The sequence below is a fragment of the Camelus bactrianus genome, chromosome 22 (genome assembly GCF_048773025.1).
Source record: "Camelus bactrianus isolate YW-2024 breed Bactrian camel chromosome 22, ASM4877302v1, whole genome shotgun sequence".
Lineage (NCBI taxonomy): Eukaryota > Metazoa > Chordata > Mammalia > Artiodactyla > Camelidae > Camelus > Camelus bactrianus.
Genome location: NC_133560.1, coordinates 12,672,859 through 12,697,303, shown reverse-complemented (window position 1 = coordinate 12,697,303; position 24,445 = coordinate 12,672,859). Strand labels below are relative to the sequence as shown.

At 46.5% G+C, this 24,445-nt stretch overlaps 2 protein-coding genes across 2 annotated transcripts in view; one reads left to right on the top strand and one right to left on the bottom strand.

Moving 5' to 3' along the window:
- The window catches only part of DOCK2 (dedicator of cytokinesis 2), a 371,332-nt gene that overhangs the window by 175,264 nt on the left and 171,623 nt on the right, over window positions 1–24,445 (top strand). The window lies entirely within an intron of this gene.
- On the bottom strand, window positions 1,808–23,971 carry INSYN2B (inhibitory synaptic factor family member 2B). Its single transcript, XM_010972244.3, has 3 exons — window positions 18,511–23,971; window positions 17,311–17,385; window positions 1,808–2,100 (listed from the first exon to the last, which is right to left on the bottom strand). The coding sequence occupies exons 1-3, from the start codon at window positions 19,833–19,835 to the stop codon at window positions 1,914–1,916; spliced, it is 1,587 nt and encodes a 528-aa protein (XP_010970546.1). The 5' UTR covers window positions 19,836–23,971; the 3' UTR covers window positions 1,808–1,913.

Here is a 24,445-nt window from a genome sequence, read left to right as displayed (position 1 = left end):
ACAGGATTCTTTGCATTCTAGCATGCTGCCTAAGAACATAAATTAATTTGAAAATTAGTGTAAGCAAAGCAAATTATGATGGAAGCTCTACTACAGGATAAAATTATATAAGAGATCCCAAATGATTCTGCTTTATTGGATTATCCTCTGTGCTGTTCTTTTGCATTGTGGGGGCCAACTGAGAGTTGACTGTGTGGATACAGAAAGATCTGTGGCTTTTAGCCAGTAGTAGCATCTCTTATTGAAATGTGGCTTCTTAAGTACGACAAGTGTATTTATCTTAATTCTAGCTTCACGTTATGTATTCCGGTCTCATTTTGTGGGTTTAAACATTACAGTAGAAACAGAACAAGAACATCTTGAATGACGTTCCAAAGACTTAAATAGTGCAAGCTGAGATTCCCTGCCAAATTTCCCTCTCGCGCTCACTGAAATAGCTTTGTGCACTGCAGCGCAGTGACGGGGGAAGGTGAGGCTGTCGGAGTGGTTTGCTCAATTAGTCTCAATTTGCAGTAGGGTACTCAACATCCCACATTCACGCAGGGTGCCACAGGCTGCAAAGACACCCAATCTTTAGCAAAGGGGATTATGAAATGCCTCCTTCATTGGATGCTTGTTGAGTTTAAGATCCTTTTTCTAAGCAGCTTCAATCCAACACCAGGCTGGTGGAGAATTTAACAAGAAGGAATATGAGCCTCGCCAACCTACCCCTCATCCCTAAGAGTATGTAGCAATCACTTAATTATATTCCTTTAGTAGTTTGTTCAGCCATGCAAGTTTGACTGGACCCACATGTATGGGGGTCTTGTCAAAAGAAATGAGCCAGACTTTAAAAGAATTTAGACTTTGGGAAGGAAAGGTCTTTAATACTAAAATGGAAAGAGAAAAAAAATCCTCACCCCAAGTCCTGCTGCTTCTTCAATCAGGTGGCCATTGCCTGGTCACCAGGAAGGGAGGCTGTGGAGATTAACATACCTTTAAACTTATCTACAAGGCTGTTGCAGGGATAAATGAGCGAGAACCAGTGTTGTGTTTTATCTTAGTCTTATTTATGTTACTGGTAAGACGAAATGGACAGACAGGCTGCTGGATCTCCTGATCTGAAAAGTTTCAGGGAAATTAACTGTGGAATCTTAAAGTTCAAACCCAAACCAGAGCCCATCCATTTGCCAGGCGGCCTCAGGCCTCAGGCTGAGAAGCAGGGTGATTTAAGGTGGGCCCCCGAGTAGCCACAACTGCAGGATACTCACACCTGCAAGTCCCTTGTGTCCTGCAGCGACCTTACTCTGCCACAGACTCTGAGGCCCACACAGCATGAGATGACAAATCCTTGCTTTGGGATCAAGGGGCTAATTAAGCATGAAAACAACCCAACCCCCAGGTGATCTTGCAGTTTTATGCCCTGCCCGCTTTGTTGTGCTTATTATGTATGCCAATATCTTAGAAAACTGCCAGTTTCAGTATCTTTTTTTTTTTTTTCTGAGTATCTGCTTAAAATCTTCCTGCTCTGCACAACACTTTGCTTTTCCTTTGGGATAATGGACCCAGGATGGGCAGGAAGTGCTTAGCATCCCAGAGATATAGGAAAGGGCGAGGGGGCATTTGCCCATGGTGGGAATCTAGACCCTCAGACCACACTGTGGCCTGGCTGGGTGTGACAGGAAGCGAGGCAGGTAGTCACTCGGGTCCATGAAGTCCTCAGCCAGCAGTGGCATGCACTCAGGTGAGGCTGTGGTCAGGTGTCCAGTGGTGGCTAAAGCAGCCCCCCCACCCTCCCACCCCACCCTCATTGTTGTGGTTTCGCAGGTCGAGTGGCTCAGAGCCTGGGGCCTTTGATAAGAAACAGAGAAGGCCTGAGGGCAGTGATGTGGCCACCTCGTGGAGGGAGGGCAGAGGGAGTGGTCCCCGCAAGCTCAGATCCACCAGAAGCATTTCTTCTTCACCTTCTTGGTTTTCCGCCTTAAGTCCTGTTTCTCGGGGACCGGGGGCTCTGTTGGGGACTTTGGTGGGGGAGATGCCTCCTCAACTGGCTCTGCTTCCTCCAGACTCTGTAGAACTTCGTGGAACCTGCCTTCCTGCTGCCGGAAGTCATATTCTACACTGAAAAACACGGAGAGGAAGGAAGGAAAGTAAAGTCGAATCAGCACACACTGAGTTAGCATCACCAGATGCCCCACTGACGTGGAAGAGCATGGGCTTTGAGATCAAGTCGCAATACTTAAATATCTACCTGCTGTGCGACCTTAGGAAAGTTGTGCCACCTCCCTGAAACCCCGGTTTCTCATGGCTTGAATTGGCACCTGTATTGCCTTCCTCTTGGGGATGTTATTAGGTTTAAGAAAAGCGTGTAACATGGCAACCTGATAGTAGGTGTTCAGGGAATGTTGCTCCCAACTCTCTCTCACATTTATTTGGTGTTTCTAATTGTTCATTCTTTTTGCATACATTTTATGCATGAAAACTGCCTCGTTATAAAATATTTAAGTAATACAGAGGAATAGATAATAAAACTGTCAACTCAGTTTTCTTATCCATAAAGTGGGCATAATAATGGCCTCTATTCTATCTCAACGACTTTCTATGGAATTAATATGTATTAATTAAGTGAGAGAATATAAATGAAGTACGTAGAGCAGTGCCTGGCATGTAATAAGCCCTCCACATGTGTTAGCCCTGTTACTGTTGTTTTGCTTTTTTTGGGGGGGGTGGGGTGGCAGTAATTAGGTTTATTTACTCATTTATTTGTTTATTTATTTTAATGGAGGTACCAAGCTTTGAACCCAGGACCTCGTGCATGCTAAATTTGCGCTCTACCACTGAGCTATACCCTCCCCTCCCATTACTGTTATTATTATCATCATTAACTTTATTAACGCTAATATATTCTGTCTTGCTCTTTGCTTTGCTTTTCAACTTAACGATGTGTCTCAGAGAGCTCTACCCATATGTTTACTTCATAGTACTCCTCTATATAGATGTATTCAAACACTCTTCTTTAATGGGCATTTCCAAATCTCCATTTTTTTCTGCTACTTTATTAATGTGTTTTGGAGTCATTAATGCCCCAGGCTCCATTGTATCATCTGTGCACAGGTCTGTGAAGTAAACATGACCAGGGTTCCCAGGGGTTGAGACAGTCGGAAGCTGGGGAGGGCCGGAGCTCTGGCCTGCGCACAGTGGGTGCTCCCACTCCCGCTGCCCTTTGAGAGCTTGGGAGTCAGGCTGGTGGGTGTCAGGAACTCTCAGCCTGTCTGGTAACTCTGACTCAGCCTTCTGAGAACCTCAAGAGCTGGGCCAGAAAGACTGAACCCTGGAGACGTCTCTGCAAACTGCATGGGCACTCTCTGCCCTTAGCTGTCCACACTTCCCTCGCTAGGAGATTCACTCCCAGAGGAGTTACCAGTGCCAGAATGTTTGTAAGAAGGCTCTTAAGCTTATGGCTGTGTTTGTTACCTGATTTCATACTGGAACTCTCAGAAGGCCCAAAGATGCGGAGCCAGCGTGGGAGTGTGGAGAGTGGGGGAAATGCAGAGTCACGCAAACAGTGCATGCTCCTTGTTTGGCAAGGAGGAAAAGGAAATGTGTCCTATGGAGGGTGACAGAGCCTCTGATGGTTTGTGATGTGGCCTAACTGGGCTGAAAAGGAGCTGTCTTTAAAGGGACTCTGTCCCGGTATGCTATGTCCATGTCACCTCCCAGAGACCCAGGGTCAGAGTAAGTCCTGCCAAAAGGACAAAGCATGATTGTCACACGTGACTAATAAAGCCCCCATATGGGACCTTGTCACTGGGCACTCTGAGATGGAAGAAACTAAAGAGTCAGAAGAGCTGGGCGGCCTGTTTTGTAGCCAGACCAGTGGGGTGTCAGTGCTTAGGGAGCCACAGGGATGGGTGTCAGATTATTCTGTTTCTGTATTTTTGATACGTTTTCCCTGGAATTTTCTTCTCCCCGGCTTACATCCTGTTATTTCCTGCTCTTCCCTGGTCTCCTCCAGTGGGACATACTCCTGGCTGGGTGACTTACATAATGTACGTAGCAACACAGGCTGTGTTTTCCTAGGCAGAACTCTGCAACCGATTACCTGTGAGATCTTGGCAAAGCCATTTCTCGTATTCAAGCCACAGCATACTTATCTGCAAAATGCGCGTGGTATCTACTCCTAGGATCTCAGTGAAGTATGGACAACATCATGCACGTATGACACTCAACTCAGAGCTAGGCACCAACAAACACTGGACTCCATTTAGCTAGTCATTCAACAAGCATTTATTGAGTATCCCCCATATACTAGGCCCTGTGCTAGGTTCTGGGGGAGGAGTGATAAACAGACGCCAGACAGACAGGCAGGCATTATCCCTGGCCTTTTGGCTCTGGTAATCCGGTGACTCTGTGTCCTTAGTAAATGCTAGCCAATATCAAGAGCTATTAGAGACTTTCTAGCCAAAGCTCAGGATTTTCCAGATCAGTGAACAGAAGTATTAACAGACATACACTGAGGCTCCTGCTTCCAGGAGGTACTACCCAGCACTGCACCCCTGTTTGTGTCTGAGCTTGGGCTGGGTTTCTGTCACCACTACCTTTACCTCACTCTCCCCAGTTGAAATTTAAGGAAATGGATTCAGAGACTGGAGAAGAGTTGTCTCCAGCAATCTCCCATTGCTTTAAGGAAAGAATTTAAAGCAATGAGTTGCAAACTCTGATTGTCACCCTCTCATGCATTATTTCACAGACAGAGAACGTCCACATTCTTAGTTCTCCTAGCTACCGAAATACCCCTGCCCTCCTTTCACCAAAGCAAAAAATAATCTTCGTCCCAGAGTGTTACATGGGGCCAAAAAAAGTGGGTACCCTCTGCTCATTCTAGTAATTTCCTCTGCTTTCTGGTATAGGACATTCCATCTATCCATCCATCCATCCATCCATCCATCCATCCATATATCCATCCATACATCCATCCTACCACCCATCCATTTATTCATCCAACCTTCCACCTATGCAGCCAGCCAACTGATTAGCCATCTAACTACCTATTCATTTATCCAACCATCCATTCATCTATCTATCCATCCATCCATTCATCCATCCATCCAACCTACCACCCATCCATCCATCCATCTAATCATCCAGCTATTCAACCATCCATCCATTCATCCACCTGTTCATTTATTTGGCCAGCCAGCCAGCCAGCCAGCCAACCAACCATCCTTCCATCCATCCATCCAATCATGCATCCTGCTCTTGGTCTGACACTGTGTTCAGTTACAGGGACATAACAATGAGATACAGATGTCGATACTGCTTTTGTGGCTCTTGCTTCCCTGTGTGTGAGACAGATGATTAAACTAACAATTGCTTTAAAAGTATGCCTTAAATATATCTCAGCTACCCTTACTTTCCAGCTCTTCATCTGTATGCCTCTCCCAAATTATATGAACACACACATAAACCAGCCTCCTCCTTCTCCTTATGTGTGACATTTCTCTGACTTCGTAATTCAAACAACAACAACAAACCACCTGAGTTTGTCAAGACTCACAACAGTATCCTAATGCCAACTAGAAAAAGTAACGCTCTAGGTGAATCCAGAATGTGTGTAGCGCTGGCATGCCTGGGGACGGAAGAGCCGGGAGACAGAATGTAAAGTCTGTCTCAGCTCACAACTTAAAGTGCTGCCCATCGTAGAGGATAGAGCAAGGGCTCTCGAGAGGAATACTCCTGGGGTTTGAACCGAGGTGGTACCATTTACTGGCTGGGTGACCTTGGGCAAGTTGCTTCTTTTTCTGGGACCCAACTGGAAGTGGGGGTAATGAAGCTACCTCCCTGGGTGGTTGTGCAGATAACACCATGACAGGGACAATGGCCTCACGTAGGAGATGGTCTCCACCCACTCCACTAAGTCTTCTGTCCTCCTGTCTTAGGGACTGAATGCCTCACCTGCTCCCTCATACCTTCAACTCTTCAGTAATTGTACACCTTGCCGGAAACATCACTCTTCACCCCTCCCCTCTGTGTACATTCAGGGAAGAACACACCCTTTATATTTCTATGGAAACACCACAGGGTTCCTTTATAGCCATTGGGACTTAGGGAGCTCCCCGCCGTCCTCTTGCAGCTGCCCCACACCCCGGTCTTGACAATTTAAAGGGGATTAAAAGTGACTTTCTTTTCAAGGCCAGGCAAATAACAGAGTACAGAGAAGCATGTGTGCTTTGGAAAGAAATTAATGTTTTTTAGGCCAAAGCAATTTATTAACATAAAGGAAAATTGTCACTTTTCTTCTCATTCATCCGTTTGACAAACTACTGTTTAGTTTGGAAGTGAGGAAAAGGAGTATATTTTGTTTTGGTAGCAGCTGCTTTGTAAATGGGCAGAGGGCAGTGCCCTTTGTCATCTGTCTCTCATTTTGAGGCTGGGTGGAGAAGAAGAGATACCCCTCAGCTTCTTTGCCATCCCACGCCATATTCAGCAACCTCTTGGAAAGAGGGATCTTGCTTGGTGAGAATTCAAGCAAACTCTTAACAGGGGGTTGTTTATAGATTCTGGGGAGTGGGTTTGGTACCCAGGCAGAACACCGGTATCTTTCCCAGCCTTATTTCCCCTTCTCTCTTTCCTCTTAATCTCCCTGCCCTCCCACCCTTACGTCTCCATCCACATTCCATATGGATGAAGAGGAGTGCTGAGTGCTTAGTTGGTATAGAGCTCTGGCTCACAGTGGGGGACAAATGGTGGTCAAGAGATTGTTACAATACAGGATTCAGGCTTGGACCCGTTAAGATAGTCTGGAGCATTCAGGGTCTGCGAGGTTGGTCCTTTGAGGATGCAGGGAGTACCCGATGCCTGGTTCAGGGATGCTCAGTTCACTGTGTGGGGAGCCTTAGAGCCTTTCCCGGCCAAGCCTGTGTGCGGTGCCGCTTTGCATTTAGAACGGAGCTGTGTGTAAACCGAGAGTGGAAAGAGTTTTCAGGTTTGCCTCTTGAGGGCTCCTCACTAATCTCACTGACAGATCAGTGCTCCAGCCATCATGCTGGGTGAAAAGCAGAAGGATGTTTTTTCAGGTAATTGGAAGTAGCGAGAAGCCCTAAGTCATGGCTTGTCTGGAAGGAGAAACAGTGAGAAGGAAAAAGTAGATAAATGCGTATAAATATATAAGCCAACAGCAGAGTCAGATTCTGGATACAGCATCTTGGCTGGGCAAACTGAAGTTGGGTGAAAACAGAAAGAGATGAAAGTTTATCTAGAAACAAACAATAGAAACCTCTTACTTTTATACAGCACTCATTTCATATTCACAGTAGCTCAGGAATCAAGGGAGGTTGTTACCCCATTTAACTGACCAGTGAGTCGGTGAAGGGAAGTCACACTATGAGTTATGATCAGAATCTCAGCTTGCTTGCTTTCCTGACTCCTAGTCCTCTGTTTTTTTTCCTGAAAGGGGATCAAATGTTTTAGCCCAGGGCTTAGCTGTTAGCAGAGTCTTACTTTAAGAAGTTAAAGATATAACAAGAGAGCACCTGGACCACGTTGCGTGAGGACACATGAGTAATTTAAATGGAGAAGAAGGAGGAGAGGAGAAGGAGGAGGAGATGGAGAAGGAAGTGAAATCTGTATGCAGACACTATACTGCAAGTTCAGAATTCTCACATCTCATTGCAATTCTCACAGCCCCATGAGACAGATATTATCTTCATTTCACAAATGAGGAAACTGAGGCAAGGGGAGGTTAAATGTTCTGCCAAGGGCACACATAGTAAGTGGCAGAGCTGAGATTTGAGCCTAAATTTTCTGACTCCAAAGCTTGTGCACTGAGATACACAGCACTGAAAGAACGGTAGTCTTCACCTTTGTGAGATCCTGGTACCAGATGGCTGTCGGGTGGGGTGGTAAGGGGTCCCGTGCACCTGAATGACCTCGCAGCCTGCTGCGGAACAGACCCAACCTGGGGCTGGGCTGCGTGGAGGACCCTTCGTGTCCCAGCTGACCAGCCGGCCCTGCCACCGTTCTCCCAGATTGCAGGGACATCCTGACAGGGAGGCTGCGTACTCAGAGAGGACGGGCACCCCCATAGGTGGCAGCTAACTCAAGGTAGTATCTGGGCTTCAAAGTCTTGGGTCTGGTGTAGGCTGCTGAGGTCTGCAGTGGCCCTTTGCTCTTCCTTCTCGGCAGTTGGGTCTTGCTCTTTTATCAAGAGAAATAATGCGGAGCCATAAAGTCCAAGCAGGCTGGCTGAGAAACCGGTGGTCCATGGCATCTCCCCAAAGACCAGACCACTTCCAAGTCCCTTTCCGCCTTTTCATCCCCAGTGGAGGGTTTCTCTGGCCCCGCTTGCCATAGAACCCAGGTGCACCACAGATTTGCTGACCTCCTACAACTTTCTGTTTAAAAGAATTAGCTGTGAGAATCAGTGGAATCTGCGAGGTAGTTTTGTTCCTGCCCACTTGGATTAATCACCCCACTTTGGAAGGGATCTCTGGGGAAAAATCACAGTCTGGGCAAGTAGAAATTTTAGTTAGTTTTTTTCCCCCCCAGCCTGGAGGGCATATTGTTTCTAAAACTTTCTCCTAATGACCAGTTTGCTCATTATTTATAGGGTGCAATTTGAAGCCTCACAACTCCCAGCCATTTCAAGCTGGCAAGTGCACCCCTTCTCCTTGGGCATCTGTCTGCTGACAAGTCCTCAGGGAATTGCAGGTTCTCTTCTTGGCTTGTAAATAAGCAGGGCCGGGCTGCAGAACTCTTCACTGCCAACTACTGTCTGCGAGAGCAGGCTGTGCTCTGGGTTCCGTGGCTGTGAGTCGAGAATACGTTCACATTAAGCCCTCAGAAAGAGAAGGCCATTTCAGAGAGCTTTCACACAAATGTTCACTGATAAGGCAAGGTCAGAAGGTAAGAGGGGAAGGGACAGGAACGTCTCCTGAAAGCAGGACCGGGTTAAGCCCTAGCTCTGTTGGATCTTGGACAAGTCACATATCCTCTCTGAGTCTCAGTTTCCTCATCTGTAAAATGGGAATAATCACCACACCCATATTTTAGGGCGGCTGGGAGGCTGAAAAGAGATGATACATGTACAGTGTTTAGCAAAATGCCTGGCACAGTGCCTGGTTCAAGAAATGGTAGTGATTGTTACATTAACTTGACAGAGAAATAAAGATTGGGTCATTCTGTGGTCAGCTGTGGCCCGCATGCCAGCAGCCATCCATTTGTTACTCCTGCGAAATCCTCAACTTGCTTGATTTTATATTTATGGCGTGTTTCAGCCTCTTTAGCTATTAATGCATTAAAACAGGTTTCATGTTTTTATTGCAGATAAATTGCTGATGCTGTAAATTCTGCTTCTTCCCCCTTTCACTCTGGGGAGAAGAAGAAAGGGATAAACATACCGAGAGAAGCGGGGACTAGAGGAAAATGTCTTGGGGATCACACTGTTGAGACTAAGAGAAATTTCCACGTGTACCCCAGACTCTATGCCTGTGCTACATGCTTGGCGGTAGTTCTTCTGGAGATGCTGGGTAGTATTACCGTTAACATTTGAAATGAACGCTGCTCGGTCCACACTGAAATGGGATGCGAGCTGCAAAGGCATTGTGATTACTAGAAAGAACAGCCATGCTGTGTGCTTTATAGTTACTCCTCACTGCGGGCTTCGTTGCTGGCCAGAGAGAGGACTGTGGCTGGAAGACGAGGCTCTCACAGTTCACCTGGCTCCATGCTGGGAGTGCGTCGTAAGCAGACGAAAGGAAAATACTAAATAATTTATGTGGAAAGTTGGCTGCTAAACTCAACAGGCCTGGGAGCATACTGCATTTCTAGTGAAATGCCTTTTTCTCCGGTTAGGTAATAGCTTTAAGAGGCAGGCAAAGTCAAGAGCCAGTGGCCAGGAAACTCAGCCCTAGACAGGAACTCAAGAAGGCTCTCAGCGCGCCACTGACTGCATGACACCGGGTGACTCACATAGCTCTCCAGAGCCTCTTTCCTTGGTTACTTGAAGGCCTGGCTTTTCTCCTAGAGGGCACACAGCTGTGCAGCTTTGGCCTGTGTTCCAGAGACTCCTTATGATAAGTTCTGAACATCAAAACAGTGAGGGGGCGACACCAGCAATGGGGATGGCTGGTTGCAGGATACAAAGGGAGGCACTTGGCAGCAAGTCTCCCTCTGAATATCCATAAATTCTTCTCCGCCTGGCTCCGGGGAGTTGTGGCGATGAAGGAATCAGTAATGATGAAAAAGCAGCCCATGGCCTGTGGACTCTGAGGACAGGAGGGCATGGTGGTGGAGGATGCCGGAGTTCAGCCTCATGCTTGTTCCCTGGGTCAGGAGCCTGTGAGGATCTCCTGAAGTGGGAGGTGCTGGGCAGTGCTTTGCACGACCTCCCCCCCCCCATCAGGTGTTTGCAATTGCTCTTCCAGGCCGCATCGGATGGCAGGCAGTTGCTAGCATTTGGGCCCTCGGGCTGGGAGCAGAACTGGGCTCTAATTGGTCTGAACCTTAATTGGAGGAGGAAAGTCAACAGGGATTGCCCTTCCCTTCCTGATCCAGATGAGGCCCGAGGAGGTGGGAGATACGGGTGGAAGGAGAGGCTACAAATGAATCCCCTGCGTAATGCATAATGAAGGCCCAGGACCCCAAGCAGACTGGCAGAAACCCATTTTCTCTTCTCACTGGAAACAGAAGGCATCAAGAGATACACTTACCCTATGAGCAAGCCCCCACCCCGTCCCTTTCCTTTTGCCTCCACTCTCACCTGCACCCCCTAGTTAGGTCTGTGCACGAGCACCTAACCCTGTAATTGAAGGCAAGCAGAAAGGTGCATCATCTTTCCAACGATGCATTTAAAACTAAGCTAGTTTCTGGGCTGTTGTATTAATAAGAGCTTTCTATTCATGGACATGTAGGCAGATTGTCACAAAAGTTTCTAGTAAATCAACTCCCACCTCCTTTCAAGATGCTGATTTTATACAGTCGAATGTTTGTCAAGCTTTACTGAGATCAGACTTTCCCAGTCGGACTGTCTGTAATGGCAGATTCCCGTCCTCCACCCACGCCTCTGATCCAGCAGGTTCGGGGAGTGAGGACCAGCATCCAGTATTCACAGGTACCCAGGAGGCTCTGATGCAGTCGGTCCGGGGTCACGCTCTGAGAGCACTGTTTAGGGCCTGCATCAAACACACACCCTCACAGTGCCCTTGGCCGAGGAGAGCTCAGCTATACCATGTTCTGCTGAGCCCTAATACCCCTCAAGCAGGTCTGGCCTCTGAAGGCAGCGCGCTGTGGAATCTGGCCAACAGACAGAGAGGACTGAGTTCCAGTCTCGTCATTGCAACTTAGTAGTTTCAGAATAATTGTGCATGTGCCTGCCTCTCAGTCTCAATGGTCTAACCCGAATATCGTGCAAGGGCCTGAGCCTCAGTTGTAAAATGGGACTATTTTCACCCATCGTATGTGGTTGTGAGGATTAGAAGGGAGAACAGAAGGCATTTATAATAACCAGTAATAATAGACGCTCAGTAAATGGCAGGTCTCTTCTTATTTCTTTCCCCTAGTTTTCATCCCAACAGATGCCTGCTCTCCCCTGCTGTCACAGTTATAAAAATCATCAAAGTCAAATAAACCAGCCTCCAATTGGATGTGAGCAGTTGATGAATTGTAAGGGTTTGATCCAGGTGTGTTAGTTTCCTATTGCTGCCGAAACATATTACTGCAAATTTAGCAGTTTAAAAAACAACACAACCTGACTCTTAAGAGTTCTGGAGGTCAGAAGTCCTCTGGAACTATAAATCAAAGTGTCAGCAGAGCTGTGTTTCTTCTGGAGGCTCCCGGAGACAATATGTCCCTTGCCTTTTCCAGCTTTTGGAGGCTGCCCACATCCTTTGGCTTGTGACCACATCACTTCTGCCTCTGCTTCTGTTGTCACAGCTCCTTCCCGGGCTCTCCCTCTCCTGTCTCTCTCTTTCCCTTATAAGGATCCTTGTGATTACATTAGTCCCAACTGGACAATCCAAGCTACTCAGCCTCAGTTTAATCACACCTACAACATCCCTTTTGCCAAGTAAGGTAATATATCCTCAGGGTCCAGGAATTAGATCGTGGACATCTCGTGTGGACACTGTTCTGCCTCCTATGCTGGGTTTTGATGTTTTGCCAAGAGAAACTGAAGATCTAATGCCTTAATTCCCTCTTCCAAAGAGATCACTGGGGCAGTTCAAACACCATAGAAGGGAGAGATTTTAGCCTGGAGGGAGTTTGCAGTTTTCCACAAATCGAACTTTGCCTTTCCTGCCACGGCTGATACAGCAGTACTGGGCAAGGAGGTTGGATGGCTGTGGTGAACAAGGATCTCAATGTCCTGTGAAATTGCAACAAGCTCTCTGAGTCATCAGAGGAAGATTTGATTAGGTTCCATCTTGTCGTGTCCCAGGTATTTGAAAATTGAGAATCCATGTACTACATTCAGTCGCTGTTTGATTCAGTTCCAAAAGATCTACTGTGGACCTGCTACACAGAAGCCTACCTTCCTTAATAGGAACATTTGATTAATCGAGACCTTCTGTTTTCCCCACCTAAGGGTAGGGACACACACAAGTAGTAACATGACTTGACTTTTAGGCCATCTAAATAGCTGTCTCAAGCTTTTCATTCTTCCCCTAGTCAGTATAGCCATTCCCTTCTTTGACAAGATTCTGTTGAGCACTAACTATGTATTAGACCCTGGCCCACGACTTTGGGATACTAGCCATTTGCTGAAGCAAAGAAATTCATAAACACTGCGTTACAATGCAATAGGATAAATGGTCCAGCAGAGGAACGTGCGTGCCAAGGGAGTCCTTCTTGGGAAGGAGTGTAAGGTTATCCAGAGGAACTGGCTTTTAAGCTGCAAGACTAGGAAATTTCCAGACAAAGCGGGACATAAAAGGCATTCCAGGAAATGAGGAAACTTACGCATGATGGAACACACAGAATTTGAGGCCAGCTGAGTAGTTCCCAGTGGCTGGGGAGAAATAGGAGACCCAGCAGGTAAGAGGGTTAGTATCATATTCAAAGGACTTGAAAAATTAGCTAAAGGAAACAATAGGAACCAAGACAAAATTGTTTAGCAGGAGAGTGACATGATCAGATTCTACTTTTCAGGTAATTTAGAAGCCTGTGTGGAGGATTACTTAGGACGGGGCAAAAGGGACCTGTGGCAAAAAGACCAGTTAGTGTTGAAGTGACCAATGATGAAGGTCTTCATGGACCAGAGACAGAGGGGATGAGGCTAAGGGGCTGGCTAAAGAAAGTAGAATCCAGTTTGATGTGTGTTGTGAAGGAGCAGAGTGAGGCAATGAGGACTATAATTTCTTTATGGAGTCATGGTTAATGGTGTTGAACAAGAAAAGAAATGTAGGAAGAGAATTTTGTGGAGGAAGATAAGGCACGTGTTTTCGTATATGGTGAATTTGAAGTACCCATGAGATATCAAGATGGAAAGATCTGTAGGTGGTTCAAATATACATATGGGGAGAGAGAGAGAGGACTCATAAAAAGGGTAGGGGAAGGTGGTGTCTTGGAAATTAAAATTAAACTCCATGATTTCAAGTGAAACCATGAACAGAGGCAAAGGATGAGAGGAAGAGACAGCTTGTCCAGGTAGACCCCCGAACAAACAAGAGCTCTTCTGTTGCTCTCTCCTTTCCAGCACCTTTCAAATCTTCCATGGCCAACCTCTCTCCTCACCCATTGAAAGTGGTGAGTTTGTAGCTGTCTCTTCATTTCCATTTCCAAAGGAACATACTTGGATAATAGAAGAATTTTTTTTTTTTTCTGAGAAAGACCTCCTGTTCTTTTCCCTTAAAATATTTGAGGCATTTTACAACTTAAACCAAGCAGATTTTTTTCTGGGAGCTACAGCCAGAAAATAAATGCATGATCTGTCATGGAGTCAAAGCCTTACAGAAAGGCTCTGTGATTTTTAGAGTAAATGTGAAGAGAAATTACCAGGAGGTATGGCTGAAGGAGCAGAGAGCAAGGTGAGGGAGAGAGGAGGGAGGAAAGGGAGCTGATTCCTTAGGACACTGCTTCCCAAAATGCGATCATTTGTTCACCAACTTCATGGTTTTTGTGAAGCTCCCCACACACCACCTGCACAATTATTTACTTAATTTTTTTCCTCTCTAAATCAATTCACTTTTTAACCTTAAAAAACATGGCTACAAAACAGGCAAAATAACTTGAAAATGGAGACCTGCATCACTTACAGTAAATACGTAGGGAGACTAGCTCTGAAAGTTAAAAAGCTTCCATAAAGAATTAGAAAGGATTACATTCTGGCTGGATACTGTTGCTTGCCTATGGCTATGAACCTGAAACATGCTTTTTCTTAGCAAAAAGTGTGATAAGCCGGCATTAGAAAGGTTTTTAAAGACATTCTAGCAACAAAGTCAGGCTTCTCCCTTTAGGCAAATCAGAGAGATTGAAATGAATTTGATAAGAGAATAACCTTCTCACTCATAAGTAATTCAGTGCTATTTAATCTTGGGTACCACAGGTGGCATTGATGAAACCCTTTGCGTAGCTTGTCCTAGGATTAGTGCTAAACAGAGATGAGGGGAGTGGGGACTAAACAGCCTGGAGCCAGCTGGAGCCCTAAAGCCAGTTCCCACGCTCTTCCCTTGGAGCCCACAGCAGGCAGAACTCAAAGGAGTCCGTTTTTCCTGGTGTGTGGGAGCTCCTGAGAGCCGTACGTGGAATCTTTGGGCACTGGTCTTGGTTGAGCTCTCCTTGGTGAAGCAGGATCTACCAAAGTGATTCCTGGTTAAGAGGAAAGCCAGTGAGGCTTTGAGGAGTGGGTGGGCAGAAGGCTCCTCTTGGGGCAGAGAGCGTGAGCTGGATAGAACCGATGACCCCACGTGCCTGGGTGGAAGCAAGCAGCGCAGCCATAGCCTTGGGCTGGTGGGGCCACTTAGAAAACCTTATGGATTGCTAACTTCGCAGCAACATCTCCAGCAAGCCATCCATCTCGCACCCATATGCTTTATGTATAGTGACGTGCACTGGGCCCATCCATCACAGGGAAAGAGACTGCAGCTTAGCAAGGCCTGAGGATGAGTATTTCACATCACTGATGTATTAGTTTGTTAGATCTGACTTTCCAGGACGCAACACAGGGTTTGAAGTCATTTGAAATGTTAAAAAAAAAAAAAAGACAACTCTCATTTTCCCCCAGTTACTATTACAGGGATGTTGTTCTGATCTCTTTGCCCTCATCAAATTAATTGCCTGTTCCTTCTCAATGGCTTAGATACAAGGGTATAGATACTGTCTGGAAGAACAGTGTGGCTTTGAATGGTAATGAGGGGTGGAGGCATACAATGGCTGCTCTTCTTGGAAAATTGGAAAGGGATGTGTGGATGAAGGTTTGCTAAGCCATCCAGGGTTGTAACTGAATTTAGATTTGCCTGGGATGTTTGAAGTAAGGACTCAAAAGATGCAAATATTCTCCGACTTGTTGGAGGGTTATGCTTTAGCCAAATATTACCAGTTTTAATTCAGCCTAGAACATCAGAACGCCGGAACTGAAAGGGACCATGGGACCATCTGATTAAAGGCCCTCATTTTTCAGATGAGGAAACTCAGAGGCCAGAAATGAATTGCCCAAGGCCAGGGCATGAAACTCAACAGTAGATTGAGAAATAACCATTTGCCCTTTTCACTTGTAGAACCTAAATAAAAAGTCATCTTAAGGTAACAGGAAATAACATCATCTGGCTGCTGAAAAAAAGAGACTGTCCCAAGTTTAGATGGAAGTTAGTTAAAAATAATTCTTTTTGCTTATGAGGAAAAGTTTTTTTGTCCTCCCTAACAGTCTAGACATGTAATGATTTTTGTCTTCCTGGTGATTAGGAAATTTGCTTAAGATAGGGGATACTAAAACAAAAAAGGAGCAAAAAAGGTACACATTTGATGAGACTTCCTAATCATTCTTTCCAATGCACAAGCCTTTTTCCAGGGCCCCCTTTTCAGAGGAGCTATTTCATTCCCATGTAAAGGGCATTTTCTGTGAGAGGTGCTGAAACTTCTGTTATTTGGTGACAGCACTGTGTGGTCCTGTGGCTCCCTAGGTGTAAACAGTTGACAGTTCAGTGAGAAATGCCCAAGGCCTTGCCTGGGGGTCGGGGCCCCCTGATGTCCAAGCCACCCCCTCCCCACCCCCTGCCCTTGTTAGGATGAAGTCTCAGGATTCTGCTGCAGAGAATGAGACGTGTCAAAAAGAAGACACACGGTGACCCAGTTTGCTCAGGCCCTGGATGCCTTTCTCATCAGAGAGAGAGAAGTAATAGAGAAAAATCAAACCATACACTTTTGTTAAACAAAATTAGATGCTATCAACTGAAATGACAGCTTTTGACCATTTCTGCACTGTGCCACTGGAAGTGGACTTCCAGCGTAGAGGGCATCGATCTTTCCGGTGATGACGGGAATCAGCTCTCGGGTTTGTACAGAATTTTGCTGTTACAAAAGGCACTCACATGTATTTTCTCATTTGCTCCTCATGGCAGCTCTGAAGAGGGGATAATTGTTCCCACTCTACAGATGAGGAAACTGAGCCCCAAACAAGTTAGCAGGTGTAGACTTGGGGGGTTTTGACTCCAAATTTTGTGCTCTTATCACTGTATGATCTTCCTCTTTTATTGCTTATAAAAATCCACCCTGTTGCAGCAACCTTAGCCCCTGCTGGAAAGAAATAATGTACTTAGAAATGGATACACAGTGTTCAGCACAGTTCTTGACATGTTCTCACTGCTTGGCGTGTGATTACTACAGTGGAGGAAGAGGTGGTGTGATGCACTAATCAGATCACAGGGCTTGGGGTCAGAAAGATCTGGAGTTGAGTCCCAAGTCTCTGAAAATTTGACTTGAAAGCCCCTTCTGCTCTCTGAAAATGCTGTATGTGAGTGGGGCCAAGTGGCTGAACTCCCCTGAGGACATAAACACCTACCTCACGAGGCAGACTGTGAAATGAGGTGCAAATGTGCATGCAGAGTTTAGCACGGTGCCTGTAGTTAGTGTTCAGTAAGGGTAGGGGTGCTTATCTCAGAAGGATTTCCTCATGGACCTGATTGTGAGGAAACAAAGCAATGCCTGCCTTGGAACCAGATGTTAACGTTTCATAGTTAAACACCTTGTCTTTCAAGTCTCAGGTATTCAGAAGCCTCCTGTCTTTGCTCCTCTCTTGAGTTCCTGCATCTAAGGGAGTTTACAAGAGTGTTCTGTGCACACACGCCCCCTCCCTCAAGGCTCCTGTGCTATACAGAGCAGGTCGCGGTTGAGGCCAGGTACCTGTAGATAATGCACGCAGTGTTCTGGCAGGTGCTGCAGTTGTTGAGATCTTGGCCAGTTCGATAAAAGTTGCGCCTGCAAGACAGAGCATTTCCTCGATAAATCTACGGGCACAAGTCCCATGGGATGCATGCATTCTACCGGCTTATTCCCTGCAGCGCAGCGCTGCCCCTCTCATGGGTACCAAAGTCTGAAGCTGCATGGCCAAAACAAATAAAGAAACAAGAAACCCATATTAATAGGACCTCACATTTCTGGAGGGCTTTATAAATGTTTAAGCACTTTGACATCTGAGGTTTTCTTCATACCCACAACAAGCCTGTAGGATGAGCCAGTTAATCTTACCCTCACATGATAGATGGGGAAACTGAAGGACCTTGCAAATGAGTAGAGGAGGAGGATGAAAACTCCTGATCCTTTAGTTGAGGGCATGTCTCTCTGTATCACTGCAGGGCTTCTCTCTTGTAAGGCAGTGTTGATTCTGATCCACATCAGCAAATGCCAGTTAATTACGTCTTCCCTCCCTCACCCTTTTGTTGATTAGCTTTGCCCATTCCTCCTTCTCAGCCTTCAGAGAACACTGTTTCAAGGGAAGAGCATTCCACGCCTAAACAAGTCACTGCCTTCCCCTCCCCAGACTGGTGCTGAGTCCACCCAGGAAAGCATTTTGTGACTTCTCTTTGCAGAATTGTGATCTCATTTCAGTTCCTACTTAGCTGGTCCGCGATGGATGGGCTCAAGCCTTCGAAGTGGTCAGTGGAGGGGAAGGGCAACAGTAAGCTTATCGGCCACCTCAAATCCTCTGTGACAAAGAACTGAAACCCAGTGCAAATGCAGTAACTTGCTACCAGGATGGGGCGGGGTGGGGAGCACCTGCATGCTGTCACTTATCCCCATCATTTATCAACTGGACCCACATCTTAATAAAAGTCATTTTCGACTCTGCTGCTTCATTGCCCCCTTTCTCCAGTCTGTTGATTCCTGGAAACAAAAACAAATCACCATGGAAATCTACCAAAGCCTAGAATGAAATGAAACCCAGTCAGAACAAAGGGAGGCCATTGCTGGCGATTTTGGGAAATATCACCTCACACATTTTGGAGACATTTTACTAACAGAAACCTAAGCTCCCTCTGCCTCTATCCTGACAAAGGACTTCACTCGTAGTTTTTAATATAAAAAAAGAATAATAATTCTTACCCTTCTGTGAGAGCGCGAGCTTTCTCCAAGTCTTGAATTACATTCAGAAGGACTTTAATTTTCTCTTGGTTCGAGTGCAGAGATTCCTCCACGGATTGCAGCCTGCCCTGGAGGTCGCAGAGCTCACCCTGTGCCAGGTGAATCTGATCAATCCCGCCGGTCTCCCTGTTGCTCTGATGTTTGGTCTCCCTCCTTGGAAGAGAGGACGGGAGGTGACCACTTCCTGGACAGTTTTGAAACTCCTGGTCGTCAGACTGGATGGGGTTCTTCGCCGTCTGCTCCTGACACACAGGGGCAGACTTTGACTCACTGGTAGTTTTGAGTGGCTGCAGATCCAGGTGATTGTTACTGGATGGAGAACAGTCTGAAGCTCCCCCTGGCTGGGCTGGCTGGCTGTGGGAGCCTGGTGGAGGGGAGCTGTGAGTCCGTGGATGGGACCGAGATGACAACGGGCCAGGGTCTCTGTCATCGTGGTTGTCTTTGGGCAAAAGCAATTCGGGTTTAAGTTTCCCTGTGCCAGGCATGTGGTTGGCACCGCTGGTGGCAAATAAGCAGGAAGGGGATCTTTCTGAATCTGATGGCCACACTCTTCTCCCATCCCCTGGACACGTGTCATCCAAAGCGGGTGTGGAGTTGCTAACCTCAGCAGACCTGTCTGGGCTGAAAGTGGACTCTCTGTCTGCCCAGGTGGGACTGTGATAAATATCGTCTGGGACCTGAACGGCGGCTGTTACTTTCTCTGAGGCCCTCCAGGTCCCTGCTTCCAAGCATATGTTCACAGGCCCATTGCTTTGCACCTTGGACATTCTGGGGAGAAACGAGTGGGACACCTTGACCCTCCGAGGCCCATCCTCAAGATGCGGAGCCAGCCTTAAGTAGGCAAGATCAGAGGACACAATGTCCTGTTCAGAGAGGTTGCCGTTGACCTGGATTGCACTTTGGGGAGCTGTCGGCATTTCCACCAGGGACTTGCTGGCTGTGAGTCTCTTCCTCTTGAAAACTGGGAAATGCTTCCTGAGACTGGGGGAGGTTTGGATGGCAATGTTCCGAAAGCCCCCTGCCTTCTGGGACCTCGGGAAAGAGAGTGAGTAGGTGGGGAGGTGATGGTGCCGGGAGGCCTGAGTCTTGCCCATTACAGCTGGGTCCTCGGAGGTCTGGACGTCAGCCTCAGCGAGGCCAGGTGGAGTCTTACTGGTGCCATCTTCCTTAAACCGTACCTGCTGAGACTTGCTCCTGCGGTGGTGAGGCTGCTTCACAAGCTCCACCGACTCTAAGCTGTTACGCTTCAGAAGCACAGGCCTCACTTTCGTACTTTGCTGGGCCATCGAGCCTCAGTTGAAAGGACTGGGAACACACACGTCTCCTGGGCACATTTCCTTAGGTCTTTGGGGCAGCATCTGATGGTGGCATCTCAGACACAGAGATCTGCCAGCCAGGATGGAGTGGTCCTCTCCTCTGAGAATGGGCAGCTCTGTTGGCCATTCCCAGCCAATAGGTTTTGCTTGGGGGTGATCCGTCAGGCTTCCCCTGCAGTTAAAATGTTATTCCAGTGCAGCGATAATTGCCAGTTAGATAAACATTGAGTTATGCTAATTATTAAACATCTGATCTACCACGAGAGCTGGTGGGCTGTTTATCAAGGGAGGCTGGCAGGTGGTTCTGATTCTGGAAGAAGCTTGCTGTCTTGAACAAAAAGACAACGAAAGTACCATTTAGGGGATAGCGCCAGACTCCCAACGTGTGAATTCCAAAAGAAACCTGCTACGTCTGGAACATACGGCTTCCTTTCCGGGAGCATCAATTTCCAGTGTAAGACTACAGGAAACTTAAACATATCTTCTTTCCATCGCATGTAAACAGGCGGAGAAATGAATGACCTGGGGCTTGGCTTCTTTGATGATACAGGACGCGCCTAAGGGAACATCCCCGTTTATGTCAATCACAAATTCCTCCTGTGGGGCCATTGTTTTCTTTCATGCTGTTTCCCTTTTCTTCAGTAAGGGAACTTGATCTTCCTTAAAAAAGCCTCACAAAACCTGGTGGGGTGTGACCAGGACAGGACTGAGGCATCCGAGGGCACTCAGAGGGCAGAGTTCCTGTCGTGGCATCTTGGCTGAAGTTCACGTGTGGGAAAAGTGAGCCACATCTGTAGCCTCAGAGTATTTGAGCCAAAAACTGTGTTCGCTTGGCCTGAAGGGGTCAGGGCCTGGGACCTGGCAGTCTTTGCTGTACGAGAGGAGAGCCTAAAGGGAAGAGACAACAGTGGCAACTGAGAACGTAGGTCCTGGGGACCTGGGTTTCTCTCCAAATTCCAACCTCCCAGCTAAGCGCTTTTGAGTGGATGGTAGGGGTAAGTCAACTCACTGCCCTTCTGTCAGTTCCCTTAGTGAGTCAGCCGCCTTGTGGCTGCAGGGCCTCGGAGCAAATGCCTCTCTTCCTGGATTATGTCTCCCTCCCCCTCCCAGGTATCACCCAGCCAACTCCCTTTCATCCAGTGAAGCCCCAGCTAAGTGTCACTTTTCCCCAAAATCTTCTCAGTGACTCCTCCGTCATGTCCACCTCTGGTGCCAGATCACATAAAGACCCTCCATTATACCTTCTCATCACATCCTTCATAGCGCAGATGGCAGCTGTCCCCAAATCATCATTTGCATGTGTATTTCTTTAGTGTGAACCCCCCCCCCCCACCAGCCTGTAAGTCTAGGATGGCAGGAACTGAAAACACACTTTTACTGCTTGGGTGTTTCCAGCCCTCCTTTTGGCTCACTGCGAGTGCTTGATGAGCATTTGATGACAGAGCGGACAGTGAATGAAGGGCAGGTCCTTCGGAAGCAAAGGAGAGCCTGGGGAACGGGGGTTCTAGGTCACGGTGCCCAGGCAACAGGATGATGGATTCTCTATGCTAGGACTGAAACATTTACTCGAGGACAAGATTCTCCCCTAATGTCTTCATTTTTTAAATTGCTCTCCAGGAGATAAATGTGCATAAAATCCTCCATAGAAAGTGTACCATGTAGTAATAACAGTTACCATTTATTGAACACTTATTTCTACCACACTGTGGGCTTTACATGCATTAATCATAACAACTCTCATTTACGGAGGACTCACTAATGCACAGGCTGCTGTTCTCAGCACTTTCCAAGCTGCAGCTCATTCACTCCCTACCCTGTAGCGGGAGATACTATTATTATCCCCATTTTACAGCTGAAGAAGCTGAGGGCCAAGGACGCACAGCTCGTGAAGGGGCCAGGGTCTGGACTTAAGCAGTCTGGCTCCAAACCTGTGCTCTGACCTCTATCCTCCATTGCTTTTCCAATATTGCATTTAATCCTTAGAACAAAACTTGATACAGAGAATGGGCAGAGTCTAGGGGAACACTTGCCTCCTGTGTTTGAAAAGCAGGGCTGGCCTCTGAAGGCTGCATCATCCTGTAACTCTGGGGAAACTGCCCTGTTGATGACCGGTTCCCTGGTCACCCTGCACAACGATCCCAAATAGCTCCCCTTCAAAAATCAGTTTCACGTTTCAGTGGCTGCAGAATGTTTTAAATCCAGAAGAATCCAGTCGCCTATCCCCTCCTTCCAAGACTAAGTCCTCTCTTTTCACGGAATAAGTAAGCCTGCAGTGACAGGGCGCCCACGACCTAATCTCGTAGTCCACAGTAAGTACTTTTAGTAATAGTAGCAAATATGTATTCAGAACTTATTATTACCAAGCCCTGCATTAACACTTGACATTTAATCCTTAAAGTGCCCTCCTGTATATAACCCCCATTTTGCAGAATGAAGAATTAAGCCTTGTGAGGTTAAGTCAAACGCCTAAAACCACACTGCCCATGCCTTTAACCCTTGTGTTGCAGGGCCTAGATAGTTTTACGTCTACTTTCGTGGACTTCTTTGCCTAGTTGTCCTCTACCTTCTCCCTCTCTTCAACTGCTCATTAGTGCTTCATTCTTGGAATGAAGGCTCTGCTCGTCTGAAGCTGGTTTTCATCAGAGCTAATGTTTAGTGAACACTGATCATGTGCCAGGCATCTTGACAGGTGTTCTCTTACTCTTGTACCTTAATCTTCATGGCAGTCTTAGAGGCAGGGGCTGTCAGTCACGCGTTTTGTAAACGAGACAACTTTGGCACAGAAGGTTAAGTAATTTGCCCCAAGTCACACCCAGTGAACCCAAGGGCTGACCCTGGACCACAGGCTCCTGACCACTGGAATTTCCTTCCTTGTCTAGAACTTGGGGAAGGACTGATCACCTTGTCCAGGGCTGTCAGGCAGATTTCAAAGTCCCGCCACATGTTCCTTATGAAACTCAACCATTCTTCTGGCTTTAGCCCCGCTTTTCCTCCGGGAAACGTATAGAGCCTTCAAGATTTTTTTTTTTTTTTTTTTGATCCTTAGAAACCATTTTCTATTTTTAAAGATGGTATATGTTCATTGTAAAAATTCAACTAGTGTAGATAAACCAAAAGGGAAGAAAGCAAATGACCCGATTATTTCACCATCCAGAAGGAGCCACGATGCGCCAGCACTTTGGTGAAGTTTATTCTAGGCACCTTGCTGTGCAGCATGACATTTAGCACATACACTGAACGCATGTGCAGGTTTACAGGAAGCCTTTTTTTACTGAACAGTGCAAAGAAGGTTTTCATGAAATACAAATTTCACACCATCGTTTTAAGTAGGCTAACAGCACTCTGTTGTCTAGTTATACCACGATCTATTCAAATAATATCCTTTTGTGGATATTTAGGTTGTTTCTAAATATTTGATATTATTAATAATCCTGTAAATAACTTTTTTTTTTTTTTTTTTTTGCTATGTGAACCTTGGAGCACTTGTCTAATTATTTTCTCGGCATAAATTCCTGGAAGAAGAACTAGTGGATTAAAGTACCTGTGCATTTTACTTTTTTGTGGCTATTACCTCTTTTCCTTCCAGAAAGTTCTACCAATGAGCAACCACCATCAGTGCATGAGAAGGCTTTTTTTTTACCAGAGCCTCTTTGCCACTGTTTGGTCAGTTTCTGTTTATTTTTTCATCATTGCCAATGAAATGGGAGAGAAATTTGTATCTCATTGGTCTGACCATGGAATTTATTCAAGATTGGGCACTTTCCATGTGTTTAACTGGTTTCACACTACATTTGGTAAAGGTAAAGAACAGGAAAAGTTGAAAGTAGCAATTTGGACAATTAGGCTAATGTGGAAACTCTTATGTCCTGGACATGACCTAGGAAGCTTAACAAGTATAAACATTTCCACTTTTAAAAACTGGGAATTTATATTTCAGTCCTTCTGCCCCCAGTGCCCACCATGACCTCTGCACAGACATGTCCTGAGGAGGATACCTGGATAGAGGGAAAGGACCCTCTGTGGCTCCCAGCTGGCCATGAATTGACAGGGAGTTCCCCGGGCCTTGGTGGTTAGGGCTTAATGAATACCCTGGCCAGAGCCCAGAATTGCTGCCTAGAGGTGGTTACAACCGCTTTTTCACAGGCATCGGCTGGGAGTCATTGCAACCCTTCATTCTCTCCTCCCTTGATTATTAATTTACTGAACACAGAACCAACCATTTGTGGTCCAACCATGCCTTTAATCCACATCAGACATTCCTCGTGAAATTGGCGTCCCCTTCGTAAGTACAGCAACATTTAGTACTGTCTCTGTAGGTCTTAACCTGTAGACTTTCTCTGGAATAGAGTTCCATTTCTCTTCTCTATGCAGTGAAGGCTTGAGTGCGTAGGCTACTTTAGCTTATGACTGACATCATCTAGAATCTTCCACTTCCTCACTCTTGACCCGAAACAAATGACTTGACCTTCATGAAACCACACAGAGCGTTGTGAGGATTATGTGAGATAATCTATACAAAGTGAACAGCACAGGCAATATTAGCGCTGCAGATAGAACCTGGCTGGAGATCGCGCTCCTGT